Source organism: Talaromyces rugulosus, chromosome II, assembly GCF_013368755.1.
Source record: "Talaromyces rugulosus chromosome II, complete sequence".
Taxonomy (NCBI): Eukaryota; Fungi; Ascomycota; class Eurotiomycetes; order Eurotiales; family Trichocomaceae; genus Talaromyces; species Talaromyces rugulosus.
The window spans coordinates 2,607,557-2,625,468 of NC_049562.1; the positions used below are offsets into that span (position 1 = coordinate 2,607,557).

The window sequence follows — 17,912 nt, forward strand, 5'->3', positions numbered from 1 at the left end:
ATAAATTATTAGCTTTATTATATAAAGTAGTAGACTAGTTATATTAATTAGAAAATTGTACTTCTTAGAGTATAGTATTAATTCAGACCGTCGTTGTTCCTCATATTCTATATTCATATGGCTGATTACTAACGGACGGACCCCGATAGATTCCACTGTCGCGCCTACCCCTACTGGAATCTTCACCCTTGAAACCACATGCAGTTGGCATCAAACATCTGAGCGCCTAAAATCAATACCAAGCCATGTCATGCAGAAATGGTAGATCATCGAAATCAGCGCCCAAGGGTAGATCTCGATTTTACATTACGACGCGTTTTTGGAAAATCCTCCTTTCGGTTAGTCCCACCGACGCGAATAGAGAGAAAGAATCGCTGACCAAGTAGCCCACTCCAACGTGAGGTTATATCGGCGGCGATAGACGGCCATGATGTGTTTTTACAAGCTGCTACATCCTTCGGGAAGAGTCTGTGTTTTCAATTGCCAGCTGTTGCCAGCCATGGTGGTGAGTCTTGCATCTAGCCACAAGACCTTAGTAGATACTAATGATGCTTGGCCAGTCACACTTGTGGTATCTCCACTTCTTTCTTTGATGGTAAGACAAAAAAACAAGACAACTTCAGCCTTGCAATCGCATGCTGGTGTCGGGCGCTTGCTAAACTTGACAGTTGGACCAAGTCACTGCTCTCGAAGCCAATGGGATTCCCGTTGCCACCATCAATGGCAAAACGCAGTACGCCGAGAGAAGAGAGATCATGGATGATCTCTTGTCTGGTCATCCTAAAATCAGACTACTCTATGTGACCCCAGAGTTTTGCAGCACTGAAACCTTTCGGCGCCACCTGACAAGGATCCATGCACAGGGGGAGCTCACCCGTGTTGCTATAGATGAAGCCCACTGTATCAGCGAATGGGGCCATGATTTTCGACCAGCGTATAAAGAACTTGTCTGGTTCAAAAAGAATTTCACAAACCCTCCTGTGCCCATCACAGCCCTTACCGCAACGGCTACTGCTCCCATACGCACGGATATCATTAACCTACTAGGACTTGATGTCAGAACACTCAAAATGTTTAACACGCCATCTGCGCGGCCAAATATTCACTATGAATTAAGGTACATACCTAATTCCGACGATCCGTGTGAAGATCACCAATTACAAGATTTCTTAACGTGGTTGAATCAAGTCAAAGGCCGCCGTGACTCTCGTCTCGGCTCTAATGAAAGCAAACCTCCTATAATGACTGGAATCATCTACGTGCCCATGCGATCAACGGCGGATAGTCTTGCGGAGATGCTGTCACACTCAGGAAATGACATTCAGGCAATACCTTATCATGCTGGACTACGAAACGAAGAGCGAAATAGGATCCAGAAAATGTGGACGTCCAACACACCGTCTTTGAATACTGATAACGAATCTACTCCCGCATTTTCCATAATTGTCGCAACAAATGCATTCGGGATGGGGATCGACAACCCTCATGTCCGTTTTGTGGTCCACTGGACACCCCCACGAAGTTTCGAGGGTTTTGTTCAGGAATCAGGCCGTGCAGGAAGAGACGGACGGGCTGCGTTGTCCATCGTATACTACAATCCTGACGAACGAGAACGAGTTTCGCAGCGAATACGAAAGGATGATAATGCTACAGGCCGCTCCGCTCGCCGCTACACACCTCAAACCCCAGAGGCAAAAGAGCGCACACTGCAGGCGCGTGTCCAAAGTTTTAAGAAAGTCGTTGACTACTGCGAAAAGACATGGCGATGCAGACATGACATTATCAAAGAGTTCTCCGGAGATTATGAACTCGAGATGATGGGAAGTACCCAAGACTGTATCTCGAGCCAGTTTACCTTGTCATCATCACCATTAGCAGGCAATCTTCCTCCGTCACCTTGTGATTACGCATGTGACGTTTGCAAGTACGGTGCAGAAGAGATCAAAAAACGGAAACGAGACATGTGGATAAATTCGGCCGGTGCCGATGGGTTGTCCGGGGGGCGATCTATGTTTGGACATAGTGGTATCGACCACATTATCGAGATGGTGTTTCCCAACGGTTACTAGGGAAAGGAGAATCGACATTTGGCTTGTTGTATTGTAGCGTTTTTTATACCTGGTTAGCCATGGCCTTTTATTTGGGAGGGGGGTACGATATAACAGATGGAGGAGGCTCGCTGATGACATTGTAATGAGTAAAGAAGAAATCACGTTGTACTATTTTTTAACCATTTCACACAAAGACGTGAAATATCAATGTAAAAAAATCTTCTCGGAGCTATTACGAGATACTTGTAGCAGATGATAAACAAAGCTCACCGAAGAAGCTGAAGAGCAAAAAGAAAAAAAAAGGGTTTTGATACAATATCAGTTGAGGATGACATGTTTTGGTTTTTCTGGATCCAATTCATTACTGTCTATCGTGTGTATAGGACACTCTAGAAGTTGCGAGAAGCTTTGATCCAAAAGAAAGAAGGAAGGAAAAAAGAAATTAGGGGACTATAAGCCGGGTGGAGGAGGAACCTGTTTAAGATGAGTTAGTGATTGAAAAAAAAAAAAAAACCACATGAAATAAGAAAGGGTCTTACCGAATTGTAACTCCCACCAGGGGGAGGAGGTGGCGGCGGCGATCCAGATCCTGCACCAGGAGGGGGAGGGGGAGGAGCGTCGTTTGAAGGAGGTGGTGGTGGAGGAGCGCTGCCATCAGTCGCCGTCGCCCCTTGCTGCTGCTGAGCCCATTGTTGGTAGTACTGATAGTAAGCAACATAATTCTGGTAGCCCCCGTATGCTGCGTACGGGTCCGCGCCACCGCCGTAATACTGCGCATATTGAGCAGCGTAATCCGAGTTGGCGGCTCCAGGAGCACTTTCGCCTGGGGCACCCTGGCCAGCCGGGCTCATTGACGCTGAAGGCGGAGACTGTTGATTATGCTGGTTATATCCGCCGTAGCCACCACCATGTCCTCCTCCGCCGTGTCCTCCGCCGTGTCCTCCACCATATCCTCCACTGTAATGGCGATCTCCACGCTGGCCGTAGCCACCATAGCCATGCTGAGGAGGGTTTTCTTTGAAGCGTTGGTATTGCTCCCGGACATTTGACAAAAGATCCTCACAGAGTTCTTTGGCGCTTTGTACTTGGTTAGGGTCGGGACCTCTGTAGCTGTATTAGCAAAAGTATAATTACTGCTCAATTGAAAGATCAGACTTACGCAACATGCAGATACATGGGCTCATCGCTCTCTCGATCGGTGGACATCTCCCTGAAGCCGGACCCACGTCCTTTGATCTGGACTTTGCAGCCGGTCTTCTGTTGGATATGCTTGACATATGCTCCGCCCTGGCCAACAACCTGAGCCCGAAGATTGAAACCTTGGATCGGCTCCAGATCGACGGGAATACGCTCCTCGGGCCATTTCCTCTAAAAGAAACTTATTTGAGCACGTATTCTTCTGCACAAAGGAAAAAAAAAAAAAAAAGACTTACCCGTCCAAATTCATCTCTTTCCACAGCCTCTGGTTCCCGCCGGCGGAACCGGCGCTCATCCACGAGGTTGGGAAGTTCTTGCTTCATGAGCTCTTCGATACGAGCAATAGCCTTTTCGAGGCCGTCTCGGGAGGTGCTAGTAATATGCAGGTAGAGCGGTGGGTTCTAATATAGACAACTATCAGCGAATTATCCAAGAAACTTTAGCAGAATGCTGTAGCAAACTTACCGCAGCCGTGGCCATGGACTTGTCTGGGTAGTAGCTTCCACGGGTAGTGACATCTTAACAAACAATAAGCATATAGTTCCCACAATCAAATATGAATATCAAATGCAAAGAAAAGTATTGTATGGGACAACGCGTACCGGCGCCAGTTTCATCTTTAATCTATATCACGCAGCCGAGGTCAGCAGATGCAAAAGAGTGACAAGGAAATGCTATGAATGACTGGGTAAGCTTCAAGCACCACAATTGGAGCGTTTTCATTTATTAAAAAAAAAATAGAGGGAGTGAGGGGGGTTAATAGACTCAGTCAAACGGGTCTGGAGCAGTTGAAGCCATGCCCATATGCCTGGGAATATCAGCAAGATATGACGGGTCTTATTTACCATCTTTTGCGTGGACCCTTTGGTCAGAGTGTAGCGGTTGCGCAAGTCATTGACTTCGATATCTCTAATGTAGTCTCCGTCGGCGATATAAACCTCTTTCTCCAGCTTGGCAGCGCCTTCGGAATCGTTCGCGGCGGGACTTGCGGTCTGCTATTGATTAGGATAGGGGCGACAAACTAGATCGTAAAGGCACGAATCTCACCGAACGGATGGGAGGGACGTCGATATGCTGGATTCCCTTTTTGGCTTGCAACTGCGCATTGATTTTGGCGGCGGCGGCAGCTGTACTCCAGGTCAGTATGTGTCATCGCAAACCCCCCCAGAAAAAAAGAAGCGCAGAAGCTCACCTGCTGCAGCTGCAGGATCATGGGGGCTTGCAGACTTGGGAGCCTCAGCACCAGGACTGCGAACTTCTCGACCTAACGGGCTGCGATGCCTTGTCGACTCGGACTGGCGCGAGGTGGGCGATCGAGAGCGGCGGTCGAACCTGGATTGGCGACGCTGGTCTGGCTCAGTCTGGTCGAAGCGAGATCGCTTCGCACGGCGCTCGTCGTCGGCCATGTCAGATTCAAATTCTGGCAGGAAACGCGACAATAAAGGTAAAGGTAAGGCTACGAAGCTGCAGCACTGACATGGGGGGGAGAAGAGAAAGTGAGGTCGTCGGCTGCGACGATGTGTGAGTTTTAGCTTGGAGATGGACGGTTTGCACCAATGTGGAATAGCGGCATCCACCGCGCAAAGAACTTTTCAGACATGCTCACAAAGAGTCGCGGAACAGTGTTTATTTTTGAATAAGAGTGTTTTTTCTAGTTGATGCTGCCTGCTACTTGCATCGACATTTAAGATGGGATGTTAGCTGTATGCACTCGCGTTTAGGCGTTGTCCAACAACGATCACTCTCCCGGACTTTGCGATGGCCTCCCCGGCGTATTGTTGATACCGTACGGTAACAAGCATTGATATCTCGTTGATATCTGGAGGTCTCGCTAGATTCTGGAGCCATCAACATGCTTCTGGAATTTATGCTGGTAGTGAAATCACAGCACACGCAAGCATACAAAATACCCCGTGTAAATTATTGTTATAAAAAAACAAAGCATTCGCTGCACTAAGCTACTGCATATGAGTCACTACTCGGTGGAGCGGTTTCTGACCGTAACGGTATTTTACGCAGTCCCGACTTCGGACGACGAACTCTTAAAAGTCTCCAAGCCGCTCTTTTTCTCTCCTCTCCGCATTTGACTCACCACCGTACCTATCGTCTTGATTGTGGATAGAGAGAGGCTAGCAATTGTGATTCCCCTCGCTGTCCTTTTTGGCAAGTGAAATGGCGTTTCGCCGCGCCTTGGCCAAGCCGGCGACTGTTGCATCCGGATTATCGACCTCGACCGCTCCCCGACTCTCTCGCTTCGAGCACATATCCTCTGCTTCTTCGCAATGCCGGAAAACCAGTAGCTCGACGTCGGCGCTCGCCTACAAAGCCCTTCACCGCCGCTCTCCCTTGAAGCTCCCAGTGGCCGACCATGCGCCTCAATGGGATGCTCCTGCCGCCGTCTCGTCGATTCTGTACGAGACCCCGCTTCCCTCGACCAACCCTCCGAAGCGCCATGTCCTCAATTGTCTCGTGCAAAACGAACCCGGTGTGCTGTCGCGCGTGTCTGGAATTCTAGCCGCTCGCGGCTTCAATATTGACAGTCTGGTTGTGTGCAACACCGAGGTCGCAGACCTTTCTCGAATGACTATTGTGCTGCGTGGACTGGACGGCGTTGTCGAGCAAGCCCGTCGCCAGCTAGACGACCTTGTCCCCGTCTGGGCCGTGCTAGACTACACCGAGGCACCGCTTGTTCAGCGTGAGCTGCTGCTTGCCAAAGTCAGCATTCTGGGTCCCGAGGTTTTTGAGGAATTGCTCAAACATCACCGCGAAATGACGTCCGAAGACGCCCCAGGGACCATCAACGAGGTTGAAAAAATCACCTCTCTCGTCGAGGATGCGCACTTCCACCCACGTAACTTGCCAATCTCGCAGGCTCTCCGCCACAAGCACGAGCACTTGGATGCCATCACCCGTCTCACTCACCAGTTTGGCGGTAAAGTGCTAGATATTAGCTCAAACAACTGTATTGTGGAACTGTGAGTAGTTTTCTGGTCTTTTTTTTTCCTTTTTCACGAATATCAAAACTAACGGTCCAAATCAACAGGTCTGCCAAACCAACCCGTATCGACTCCTTCCTCAAACTCATTGGACCTTTTGGTATCTTGGAATCAACTCGGACTGGATTGATGGCCTTGACTCGTTCTCCTCTTACAGATATCACAGAGGATGTCGAAAAGGAGGCCGCTGATGTTGTCGATGCTAGCACTCTTCCTCCAGGTTAAAATGCTTGTTTAATCCTGTTTGTAATGTGAAGGTGTTCATTTTTTCCCCTTGTGATGCCACATTAGTGCTGTGTTTAAAATAATTTATCCTTCAAACCGGGAGCAAATTCGATTGAAATGTTTACGATAAGAGTACAATGCTTCGTCTTCGCTAAATTTAACGCCTTTTTCTTCGAATAAACCCATACATGATATAATTTCCCATCGTTACCCCATAAATTCCAGTCCTTTATATTCGAATGTTTGCGCCAATACCCTTTCCCTGATAAAACAAAGTCGTAGAATATTCGCCAAGTGAAACGCCAACATGAGCCTTTGCATCCATGCGCAAAGTACCCCCAAATGCCCTTTTGACAGCTTCATAACCAACGCCATCTAAATTTAACGTGACTGGTAATTTGGGTGTCTGTGAAATGCCCGGAGGCACGGCGAAGGGGAGTTGATAATCGATTCTCCCAATGGGTTCAGTATGGTTGTAAAACGCACTTGCGTCGATTTTATTGATGTAGAGGGTCGACGATTTGCGAAGGGGAGATAACAAGGTGAAAACAGCAGTGGAAGACCACAAATGTAGCTGTCGAAGAAGATGAATAATTAGCACCATCACCACCGTTGTAGATGAAGGTTAATGAAAATGTGTATTCATTCGTCAACGCATGTCAATGCAAAGCGAAATAAAGCAACGGAGATTTTTCCCCATTTAGGAAATGGTATTTATAAAAGGAGACAGTACCGTTGCATCTTTGATGAATCGTGGATTCCCATTGTTGTCCCCATCTGTGTCGTTACCACCGCCGTCTGGGGCTCCCAATTTAGGAATCGGAACATCAAATCTGATGTTTGAAAGCGCCTGTCCGAGGCTAGGAATGTTTGGGAAGGTATCGTTGTGGGTTTGCATGGTCAACGTAGTGTTGAAACCTAGATAAGATTAGGCACACATAACGGTGATGAGAATCTATAGAAAGGGATTACCTGAGATGTAATTCGACAGGAAATCACGGCCTACGATCACGCCAGCGTCTTCCCCAAAGGCTAATGGGTTCCACACTGCCGTTACGGAAACGCCAGTATTGTTTCCTGGAACAACAGACATCGCACGTCCACTGAGATGCGCAAGCGTAGTCCCGTTAGAGAGCAGCAGGACATCGGCATAAGGTATAGTAGCGGAGTACGGAGTAGGGTTAGTGAAATTCACGGTGACTTCGACATGAACACTGGACTGGGTTGTGTGCACAATATCAAGTGACTCGACTCGCGGTCTCAATAAATCACCAATGGAGCCTCCAATAGAGCCACCGAATGGAGCTAGAAAAATCAGTATCTAGAAAACCTTTGTGCTAGTAAATGAACCCACGGTTGACCTCGATCCTTCCTTCGGCAGGGATTTCACGTATCACAAATTGGCCCAACGTAGTTGCTATTTTTCCATCCACAAGTGCCTGCAAATCTAGCTTGACCGATTGGCCTCCAAATAGAAGTGACTGGGCAACTTCGGAAAAGACGTCACTATCCGTAACTTGTAGAGGTCCGTCTTTAATCGCAAAAGTCACGAGTAGTAGTGGGTCATCACTGCTTGTGTCATTGATACGAGTGGCATTGGAATGCTGCCATTTGCTTAAATCGAGGAAGCCGAATTTGGTGCCGTGATAGAAAACATCAACATTTGCTCGGACTCGGGGAATGTCCACATCGAAGTTCATTTCCTTGGGCAGATCCACCATGACCTCGACAAGTGCAGACACTTGTGGTTGAGCGTCAGGAGAGTCTGGTTCAGCGAATGGGTCTGGCATTGAGAAGTGAACATCGGACATTGAGAAATTCTTGATCATTTGACCAAAGTCATGACCCGTCACGGGCACAGGGACCGTGACACTTTTCAACAAATCTACCATCCACGTTGGAGTTTCCTGTGATGGAGCATCTGCACCGCGAATGTATATGGTCGCCTGGTGCTCTTTTATATAACCGGAAATTATCTGATCCAAAGGCGAGTCCTTCTTTCCTGGACACGCCTTGGTCAGTTCTGAGGGAAGATGCTTTATAATTCCACCAGCGTTAACTATCGCGGGCTTTGAAGGCTGGATATTGACAACGTCCGTGGTAGTGTTGGCCACCAGAATATAAGGCTCGACCGGTGAGCAATTCGGAACAAGAATATCGAACCCTAACGGTGGAATAGTCATGGAAAGGGCGTAGTCATTCGAAACGCCCACTGACACTTCGACGGCGACGCTAGGGTCCTCGGGAGTCAGCGGGTTCTCGTGTACGTTGAGTTTAAGCGCATTGATCGATGGCAGAGGAGGAATATCCTGGCCTGTGAAACGAAGTTAATAAGCATCCTGAAAAATATACATTGCATATTTCAAAAACCTACCGTCGATTTTCATATCAGCCGATATGGCCTGTTGGCCAATATTTAAAATGCCTGATTTGATAGCCACATTCGCGATGCTCTTCACGCGAAGTTCGCCTAATCGTCCGCTCATCCAATCATCCGCCACTTGATGAATACCAGCCACATCTCCCGATTGAAGCTCGGCCAGTATGTCAATATAATTGACATGTCCTTCTCTGATATTTAATTTGACGGCAGGAACAGACGCAGTACCCAGGAGAACATCGTCGTACTCTGGAAGATAGACGTCGACTTTCGACTCGTCAATTTCAACTTCTCTAGCTATCCAAGTGGCAAGTCGACCTATATCCCTCACAGTCTTCTGGCTCACCCGATGGCCATCCAGAGTAACATTTCCTTGAACCCGCAAGGATATGCCTGACGACGTGGCTGAATCAATGGATAGCTTTTGGGGAGAAAAAACAACAGCTTGTTGCGCGTACTCTTTCACAGTGACTGGCGCCACAAATCCGAGAATCAATATGAGCAAAACAGAGATTGTGAGAAAGGAAAGCGCAACGAGTATAGGCCATTGACGTTGTCGTTTGTCTTCATTCCTCGATTCCCCAAACTCTGGTGGATTGCGCAACGCAAGTGATGCAGGCCTGCTGCTATCTTCAATTCCGCCATATAGGGATCTTTGGGTGTCACCGCCTTGAAGCAGGGGAGCTGATTCGGAGTCAGGGTCGAAGGATGAGATGGATCGATGTTGACTTCTGTTCCGATACGGCGAGCGGGAAGCGTCTCTAGAGACTTGGCCTGGCCGCCGCATGGCTGGGGATTCGCTGGCCATCGCGGAAGCTGGATATGAATGTCATGGAAAGGCGACTGTCAGTATCACCAAACCGGGCCTACATCGACATAGGCATAGGTCGCAAGAGAGGCGAAGTACCGTTGAACTGTGGGGCCATCGCGAGTGATGCTGCGGGTCGAGGCCGCAATCGCTCAAACGTCATTGGCGATGGCGTCATGTGATTTATGCAAGGACCGGATTTCTGTTTCTGTACTAGCGTGCTTGTAATAATATATTAGCATAACTTTCAAGCTGCAACAAGCCGGAAAACATCTTTCTTTGAGAGATCAGTCATACTACTTCGGTTTATATAAACTGACTGGTTTTGTGCTTTTGCTATATATTTTTGGTTGCTGTTGTTCGATCCACCTCCAAAGCAATATGCTACGCTTTACTGACGGTGTGTTCGATTACAACAGGAAAGAAGCACCAATTAAACGAAATATCATTTTTCATGCTGAATTTAAGTCTCACTAGCGGTCTACTCAAAGCAAAAATCATGAAATATTCCAAAAAGTTGGCGTCCCGAAGCTCGTGTTTATAACGGGGGTGCATTCCGAGCGACAATGCTACACGCGGAACCTAGCCCGCGAAAGCAGGGGTCTTCCCCTCTACTAATCCAATATTGAGAATCTCATGCGGGAAATCAGGGGAGGCGCAATGCTGAAATAACTTTTGCGGAGAAGCCTAGGGCCTGTTGTCTGGGGCAGCGGAGAAGTTCCGCGTAGAGGCACTGATGTCACGGGTGTATAAATGCGTCTCGTACTCTCTACGTAATGTTTTTTTGTTTTGTTTTTCAACATCAGGGAATTCTTCTACTGCTGTAGTTTGCATACTATAGTCAAACACCGAATACAAGAATTTTAGTTGCCAGTGACTTTGTGCTCTCAGTGGTCGAAGATACATACACCTAAAGTTTTGAGACCGGAACCCCCGCGCAAGATGTTGAAAACCAACAGTATCCCAAGCGAGGCCGATATCGTTGTTGTAGGTGGTATGTAGCCCTAGAACAATCTTTAAAAAAAATTAGTCTGTCCAGGCTAATAAAACCCCTTTGATCGATATAGGAGGCACAACGGGTCTCGTCGTTGCGACCCGTCTTGCAAGGGCTGACCCAAAACTGTCCATCGTTGTTCTCGAGCAGGGCGCCAACATTCGAAACGACCCTCAGATTATCAATCCAGCCTTATACCTTACAAACATTGCCCCAAACTCGCAGACAGTAACACTGCACAAATCCGAGGCTGCGGAGGAGGTCGCAGGGCGTGAAGCTATCATACCATCAGGAAAATGTCTGGGAGGAGGGAGTGCCATCAACTTCATGGTCTACTCTCGGCCTCAGAGCATTGATTTTGATGATTGGAAAACTGATGGATGGAGAGGGTCAGATATGGTTCCGTTTTTAAGGAAGGTGGGTATTTCCAACTATGCCGCCGCATTAAGTCCCTGCTTTGATAACTTTATCAGCTTACTCCTATGTAGTGTGAATGTTTCCAAGATACCGATCCTGGGATTAACAGAAATCTACATGGGTATCAGGGTGAACTTAGCGTGTCTCCTGGTACCAATGCACAGCCTGCATTCCAGGATGACTTTTTCAAAGCATGCAAAAAAGTGAACATACAACAGACGGCAGATGTTCAAGATCTAAAGACTTCAAATGCTGTTGGGGTAAGTGTTGACTATAATGCCATGCATGGGCAATATTAATTGACCTGACTACGCAGAAATGGAACATGTGGATTGATCGCAACACTGGATTGAGGCAAGATGTTGCTCACCAATACCTGTTTCCGTTATTGGATCAAGCCAACACATCTCTTCAAGTGGCCCCCGATACCAAGGTTGTTCGGATCTTGTTTGACAATCAAAAGGCTGCTTCGGGCGTTGAATATGTGGCAGAGGGTGATGTCAAGAGTCAACCACGTGTTATAAAGGCCACGAAGCAGGTAATCCTCGCCAGCGGCGCATTGGGCTCGCCTCCAATTCTAGAGAGATCGGGTATTGGTAGCAGAGAGCTCTTGAACAAGCTTGATATTCCGGTGATTTCGGACCTACCAGGCGTCGGATCTAGTTACCGGGACCACAATGTCATCTTCTACCCTTACAAATCGACATGCGAGAAAGACCAGACTCTTGATGGAATTGTCAGTGGACGTCTTGGTTTTAAAGAAGCCTTTCAGGCCAAAGTCGCCAGCCCAAAAAAGCATATACTCGGATGGAATGGTTTGGACTGTGTAGGGAAGCTCCGCCCATCAAAGGCAGACGTAGCATCGTTCAGTCCCGCGCTCCGACAGGCATGGGAAAGGGACTTTGAACCGAGACCGGAGCGGCCGCTGATTCTGATTTCAACGTTGGCCGCTTATATAGGGGATCATTCCACCGTCGAGGAGGGCCAGTATTTTTCATGTGGCGCATACACTCCATACCCATACTCACGCGGCTCCGTTCATATCAAGAGCCGGTCCGTTTTCGACAATGGCGAATTTCATTGTGGATTTCTGTCTAATCGGCTTGACTTGGAGAAATTGGTCTGGGGCTACAAGCTGCAACGTGAAATTGTGCGCCGCATGTCTTGTTACAGGGGCCCTCTACAGGATGGCCATCCTACCTTTCCCTTGGGATCAAAAGCAGGCTACGATGTTGTCGACAAGCAATCAGCCGCTCGGGGAAGTCCAGTTCCAATCACATATTCGAAAGAAGACGATGAAATTATTGAATCATTTATTCGAGAACGTGTGCAGACAACATGGCATAGTATGGGCACATGCGCTATGAAGCCTCGAGAAGCCAACGGTGTTGTTGACGGGAACCTTGATGTTTATGGAGTCAGTAAATTGAAGGTTGTTGGTAAGTTCTCTCTCTCTCTCTCTTGGCGCGAATACTGACAATTGGAACTAGATTTGTCCATCTGTCCATCCAATGTATCTGCAAACACATATGCTACGGCTCTCGCTATTGGGGAAAAGGCGGCCTCGCTTCTAGCCAAGGACTTGGATATCCCATATCCTGTTCTCGGTTCTGCAGATAATTATGGAAAGAGTTTTGATGTACAGTCTCGCATTTAGCTACATGTAATTATTCAATGATAGTTGAACAAATGAATACATGTATTCTTTCTTATCTATTTCTGCCGTGTTCACTACTTTTCCTTTACAATAAATCAATAACTTCCTTCAACAAATTTCCCTAATCTCATAGTTAACAAGGGACTATTTTACGTTGCATCTCTCTAATAATAGCGAAACACAATGGCATTTTAGCCCACGGAATGTTCCGCGCCATGTTAGCTAGGTATGCGTCTATAGGAGGGGGATCAGATGATTTGCATTGTCCGGCTCCCCACTGGCTGCGCTTGACGGTTAAGCCCCACTTGCCAACGCCCGGGCCCCGGATAGATCCATGTTTAGCGTGCGGGGTTAATCACGACCCACCGCGGAAACCGCGGAATGCTACTAATGATCTGACGTGGTAGGGCGGGCTGCACAACGACAAGATGGGCTTGGGAATACGTACCCTTTTTCTCTCTCTGTCTTTCTCTTAAAAGACGATAACCTGCCTGGTGGAAAGATAGGGGAAAACAAGATCGTTTAACAAAAAAATTCTCATGGTATTGTTAACCCTTGAACAATAAGAATGCATGAGATACTTCAAGCATTTGCCGCTTCGGTGGCTCTCTTGATTCTTTACCGCTATTTCAGTTCCACCGATTTACCCAAAATAAAGAACCTCCCAGAAATCCCCGGGGTCCCTGTTTTCGGCAATCTTCTTCAATTGGGCAACAATCATGCGCAAGTGGCCGCAAAATGGGCAAAGAAATACGGACCGGTTTTCCAGGTTCGGATGGGCAACAAGGCGAGCATTGAATTTCAAATTTTCTTTATTCTTTGTTCTGGCTGATACTAACTTCCAATAGAGAATTGTATTCGCGAATAGCTTTGAATCAGTCAAGCAGCTGTGGCTGAAAGAGCAGTCGTCGCTTATTTCGCGCCCAACTTTCCACACCTTCCACAGCGTGGTTTCCAGCTCTCAGGGTTTTACTATTGGTACTTCACCCTGGGATGAATCATGCAAGCAGCGACGCAAGGCAGCCGCGACGGCCCTGAACAAGCCCGCGACGCAGTCGTACATGCCCATCATCGACCTGGAAGCGACAACGAGCATTCGCGAGATGCTACAAGACTCAAACGCGGGGTCCAAGGATATCAATCCCATCCCATATTTCCAGCGCTTTGCGCTCAACACAAGTCTGACACTAAACTATGGAATTCGCATCGAGGGAAATATAGATGATGTCTTGCTCAAGGAAATTGTCGACGTTGAAAGAGGCGTCTCGAATTTTAGAAGCACTAGCAATAACTGGCAGGATTATATTCCTCTTCTTCGTCTCTTCCCCAAGACCAACAATGAAGCCGAGGAATTCCGAGTGCGTCGGGATAAGTATCTGACTCACCTGTTGGATTTGCTCAAGGAAAACATCGCCAAGGGGACTGATAAACCGTGTATTACCGGGAACATTCTAAAAGATCCAGAGGCCAAGCTCAATGAAGGTATTTCTTTCCCCTTCACAAATTGACAAATACCACAGACTAACAGAAGCTTAGCGGAAATTAAATCTTTGTGTTTGACTATGGTGTCGGCTGGCCTGGACACAGTACCTGGAAACCTGGTCATGGGTCTCGCATATCTCTCGTGTGAGGATGGCATGCGAATCCAGAAAAAGGCATACGAAGAGATCCAAAAGGTCTATCCAGACAACGACGTATGGGAAAAATGCCTTGTCGAGGAGAAAGTACCCTACGTCACAGCACTGGTCAAGGAGATCCTTCGTTTCTGGACCGTGATCCCCATCTGTCTCCCACGTAAAAGTATAAAGGACATCCAATATGAATCCGCTACTATCCCAGCAGGAACGACATTCTTCATGGTTTGTGATTTCTTCCCGAAAATATATGATATCTCCGTGCTAACGCAATTTCTTCCCGCTCAGAACGCCTGGGCAGCAGACTATGACGAAGACCATTTCCAAGATGCCCATAAATTTATCCCAGAGCGTTACTTGGACAGCACGGATTCCACGGGCACTCCGCATTACGGCTATGGTGCGGGCTCTCGCATGTGTGCAGGCTCTCATCTCGCGAATCGCGAGTTGTACACTGCCTTTGTCCGACTCATCACAGCCTTCACAATCCACCCACCCAAGAACGAGTCTGATGCCCCGATTTTGGATGCTATCGAATGCAATGCCATTCCAACGGCGCTGACAACAGAACCGAAGCCCTTCAAGGTTGGATTCAAGGTCCGCGATGCAAAACTGCTGGACAAGTGGATCGCGGAGAGCGAAGTTCGCACGAAGGATTTATAAGACATTAGTAGTCATATATATACCGTACTCTGTAACGACCCGGGTTATGGGTTTCTATGTTTTGAACGAGAATGATTGCATATGTATGTAGTGATAGCCAAAAGAGAATAGAAGAAAAAAGCTCCGTGGTAATAACAGTATTACAGTACAATACGGTCTGTGGGGTAATAAAGTTAACCAATAACCAACAATTCATCACGGGTGGAGCAATGCCGGCTCTATATAAGGAAGGCGCCCAGGCACTTCAGGTGATCGTCAACTAAGCTTGCTCAACTTCCACCACCAATCCCTCCGAATACCCCCCCTCACTGTTGCGTGTAGATTATACTAGTACTGAGCTGCATATGCACTTACAATGCGACTATGACTACGATAATGACAACGACAACGACAATTGCACCGCAAGAACCAGAGACTGGCGTCAATAAGCGGAAGCGAGACACTTATACCCCTACAGCTTGGTGAGATTCTGATCATCGTCTTGTCACCAGCAGGTGAAATAACTAATTGGGGCTTGGTAGCAACGAGTGCAAAAGGCGCAAAATAAAATGCAATGGCCGGACTCCGTGCGAGAGGTGCAGTCGCCAGTTGCTTGATTGCCGGTACCGGTCCACTGCGAATTCGGATGAGTCTACGTCAGTATAGATTTTCTTGAAATCAAGCACACAGGTTTTGTTGACAGACAATATAGAAACGTTGACCAGCTTCTGCAAAAAATCAATGCCCTACAAAGCCAAGTTTCGATCCTTTCAGATCATGTGACTACTCAGCATAAATCACCACCAGTGTCTTCCATGAAGGAAGAGCGCGCTCCTGTCGCTGTATCTGAAGACAGGCTCAATTTACACTCGAACCCATCGCCCTCGTTTGAGGGCCCAACCACTTCTGCGTTCAAAATCAAGATCGCCAGAGATAGCCTGAAGAAAGAAAACCTTTTGGACGAATCAGACGATGGTGAAATCACGAGACCAGCTAGCCCTTCACCACTACATCATCGGCGCGCTTTTGAATCAGTAATCGATCCCATGTGGACAATTACCCACCAAGAGGCTACCCGACTGCACAATGTTTATGAGGAAGAGATGGGTATGATGTATCCAATTGTTCCTCACGAGCAGATCACAACCCATATCAATCTTCTATATTCACGCCCAGGAGATTTGTTCAGTACGAAAATAGAAAGTACAAACCACGAGCATCACGACTCCAGGCTGGATCTAGAAGATGTTATCATCCTGAAATTGATCTTCGCCTGTGCTCTCGCGGCAGAAGAAAATGGTCACAGCACACTTGGTATGAAGCTATTTCATAGCACCAGAGATGTGATCAATGACTGCGTGTGGGGTGCACCAAGTGTCAAGAGAATTTGTTCTCTTACTCTTGCGGTATGTCATCTTTATTGTGAGCTAGTTTTATATTACTCATTAACAAAACCCAAAAGAGTATCCTTTTCTTCCAGATAGACGAAGAACGCAAGGCATGGAGGACGATTGGCATTGCAATCAGAATGTGTCTAGAAATGGGACTTCACCAGCGTGAGATTCTCGAACAAAAGGCATTGACAGATGTTCAGAAAGAGCAACTGGTTTGCCTATTTTGGTCTCTTTATGTCTTGGACAATAGGTGGAGTATTGGGACTGGGTTACCGTCACACTTGGACTCTGATGATATTGATCCGACTCTGCCTCGTGCTGTGAGTTTTTTCATACAAAGCATTGTCAAAATGTAGTTGCTAATTCCTTCTAGGAAGGATTCCCCTACCTAACGCTGATGATTGAATACAGTCACCTATCCGCAAAGGTGTGGAAGCATATATCTAACCCTTGTTGCAGGGGAAGCAACAACAAGAAAAACGAAGTAGAGTACCTTCACTGGCAAATATTGCAATGGGCCGAATCTATCCCCGAGTATCTGAAATTGCCCGAGGAACAATTATCGGTATCCTGGACCCCGAATTCCCCTCCGAACCGAGGCGTCCGGCGCCTTCAGTGTTTGCTTTATCTAAGAACAAACTTGATGCGCATGCTGGTATATCAACCAGCTCTCTTAAGCGCATCTGCAATTTCTCAGGACACAGCCGAAGCCGATATGATGGTTGAGATCGCGAAAGAGACAATTCGATTTATTTTTCGCCTCAACGAAACCTCAAATATCTATCAACTACAACAGGTTACTTTCAACTACTTTCTTGTCTCTGCTCTTGCAGTCTTACTCCTCGCTATCGCCCATGCACCTTTACGGTATAGTGCGCAGTGCAAAGAGGAGTTTTACCTAGCATTGGAGCTTGTGAAGAAGTTTTCAGTCAAGTCTTACGTATCCAAACGCCTGTGGAAGTCTATCAAAGGACTGCAACGTTACGCACCCAAACCAGGGGCTCATCGAAGCCAGTACGAGTCCGTCCATGATGGCAACGTTCCTGTCCACCGCCAAGTTGCCACTCCAGAGGCGCTTCAGGCTCCGGCTTCTCTAGACATGTTACCCGAGGACCTGGACAGCAGCGCCGCCCAAATTGATCCAAGTGGTTCGCAAATGACTCAAGACTTTATGAGTCTATTTGAAATGCCGGAAACTCCGTCATACGGAATTGCGGGCTCGGACCTGCTGAGCAACGAGGAATGGAGTTCGTACCCGTCAGAGCAGGCAGGATACGAAGCTCTACTTTCTTCAACGTTGAATTCATGTTTTGGGCCTTCGATATCGCTAGTATAGACTAACGAAGCTACGTGAAGACTTATTTACTGTTCACCGCCATTTTTGTTGGATTGTCGTAATGACGTAAGGATACTTAAGTAATCGGGGTTCTCGTCTGTCAATACAGCAAACCAATCTTAACTTCGTCAATGGTTTGTTAAATCATATAAAGATGCATCTTTAAGACCCAAATGTTCAC

The 17,912-nt window shown here is 47.4% G+C and overlaps 7 protein-coding genes across 7 annotated transcripts; 5 read left to right on the forward strand and 2 right to left on the reverse strand.

Annotated features, from left to right (window-relative positions):
* Window positions 1–258: 258 nt before the first annotated feature.
* Window positions 259–2,069, forward strand: TRUGW13939_03391 (uncharacterized protein; the record flags this gene model as incomplete). The annotated part of the gene is made up of 4 exons (XM_035486575.1): window positions 259–338; window positions 387–505; window positions 561–595; window positions 669–2,069. 4 exons carry the CDS (start codon window positions 259–261, stop codon window positions 2,067–2,069), a joined length of 1,635 nt encoding a protein of 544 aa, XP_035342468.1.
* A 432-nt stretch (window positions 2,070–2,501) lies between these two features.
* On the reverse strand, window positions 2,502–4,654 carry TRUGW13939_03392 (uncharacterized protein; the record flags this gene model as incomplete). Its single annotated transcript, XM_035486576.1, has 9 exons — window positions 2,502–2,525; window positions 2,591–3,155; window positions 3,211–3,419; window positions 3,485–3,649; window positions 3,714–3,766; window positions 3,851–3,872; window positions 4,094–4,240; window positions 4,296–4,375; window positions 4,441–4,654. 9 exons carry the CDS (start codon window positions 4,652–4,654, stop codon window positions 2,502–2,504), a joined length of 1,479 nt encoding a protein of 492 aa, XP_035342469.1.
* A 766-nt stretch (window positions 4,655–5,420) lies between these two features.
* On the forward strand, window positions 5,421–6,469 carry TRUGW13939_03393 (uncharacterized protein; the record flags this gene model as incomplete). The annotated part of the gene is made up of 2 exons (XM_035486577.1): window positions 5,421–6,223; window positions 6,292–6,469. 2 exons carry the CDS (start codon window positions 5,421–5,423, stop codon window positions 6,467–6,469), a joined length of 981 nt encoding a protein of 326 aa, XP_035342470.1.
* A 229-nt stretch (window positions 6,470–6,698) lies between these two features.
* On the reverse strand, window positions 6,699–9,657 carry TRUGW13939_03394 (uncharacterized protein; the record flags this gene model as incomplete). Its single annotated transcript, XM_035486578.1, has 5 exons — window positions 6,699–7,043; window positions 7,203–7,387; window positions 7,442–7,774; window positions 7,824–8,783; window positions 8,844–9,657. The coding sequence occupies 5 exons, from the start codon at window positions 9,655–9,657 to the stop codon at window positions 6,699–6,701; spliced, it is 2,637 nt and encodes an 878-aa protein (XP_035342471.1).
* A 942-nt stretch (window positions 9,658–10,599) lies between these two features.
* TRUGW13939_03395 (uncharacterized protein) lies at window positions 10,600–12,725 on the forward strand (the record flags this gene model as incomplete). The annotated part of the gene is made up of 5 exons (XM_035486579.1): window positions 10,600–10,651; window positions 10,725–11,068; window positions 11,140–11,328; window positions 11,385–12,507; window positions 12,559–12,725. The coding sequence occupies 5 exons, from the start codon at window positions 10,600–10,602 to the stop codon at window positions 12,723–12,725; spliced, it is 1,875 nt and encodes a 624-aa protein (XP_035342472.1).
* A 568-nt stretch (window positions 12,726–13,293) lies between these two features.
* On the forward strand, window positions 13,294–15,022 carry TRUGW13939_03396 (uncharacterized protein; the record flags this gene model as incomplete). Its single annotated transcript, XM_035486580.1, has 4 exons — window positions 13,294–13,494; window positions 13,574–14,207; window positions 14,262–14,584; window positions 14,648–15,022. The coding sequence occupies 4 exons, from the start codon at window positions 13,294–13,296 to the stop codon at window positions 15,020–15,022; spliced, it is 1,533 nt and encodes a 510-aa protein (XP_035342473.1).
* A 363-nt stretch (window positions 15,023–15,385) lies between these two features.
* On the forward strand, window positions 15,386–17,731 carry TRUGW13939_03397 (uncharacterized protein; the record flags this gene model as incomplete). The annotated part of the gene is made up of 5 exons (XM_035486581.1): window positions 15,386–15,483; window positions 15,544–15,657; window positions 15,714–16,407; window positions 16,464–16,715; window positions 16,769–17,731. The coding sequence occupies 5 exons, from the start codon at window positions 15,386–15,388 to the stop codon at window positions 17,729–17,731; spliced, it is 2,121 nt and encodes a 706-aa protein (XP_035342474.1).
* Between the last annotated feature and the right edge of the window lie 181 nt (window positions 17,732–17,912).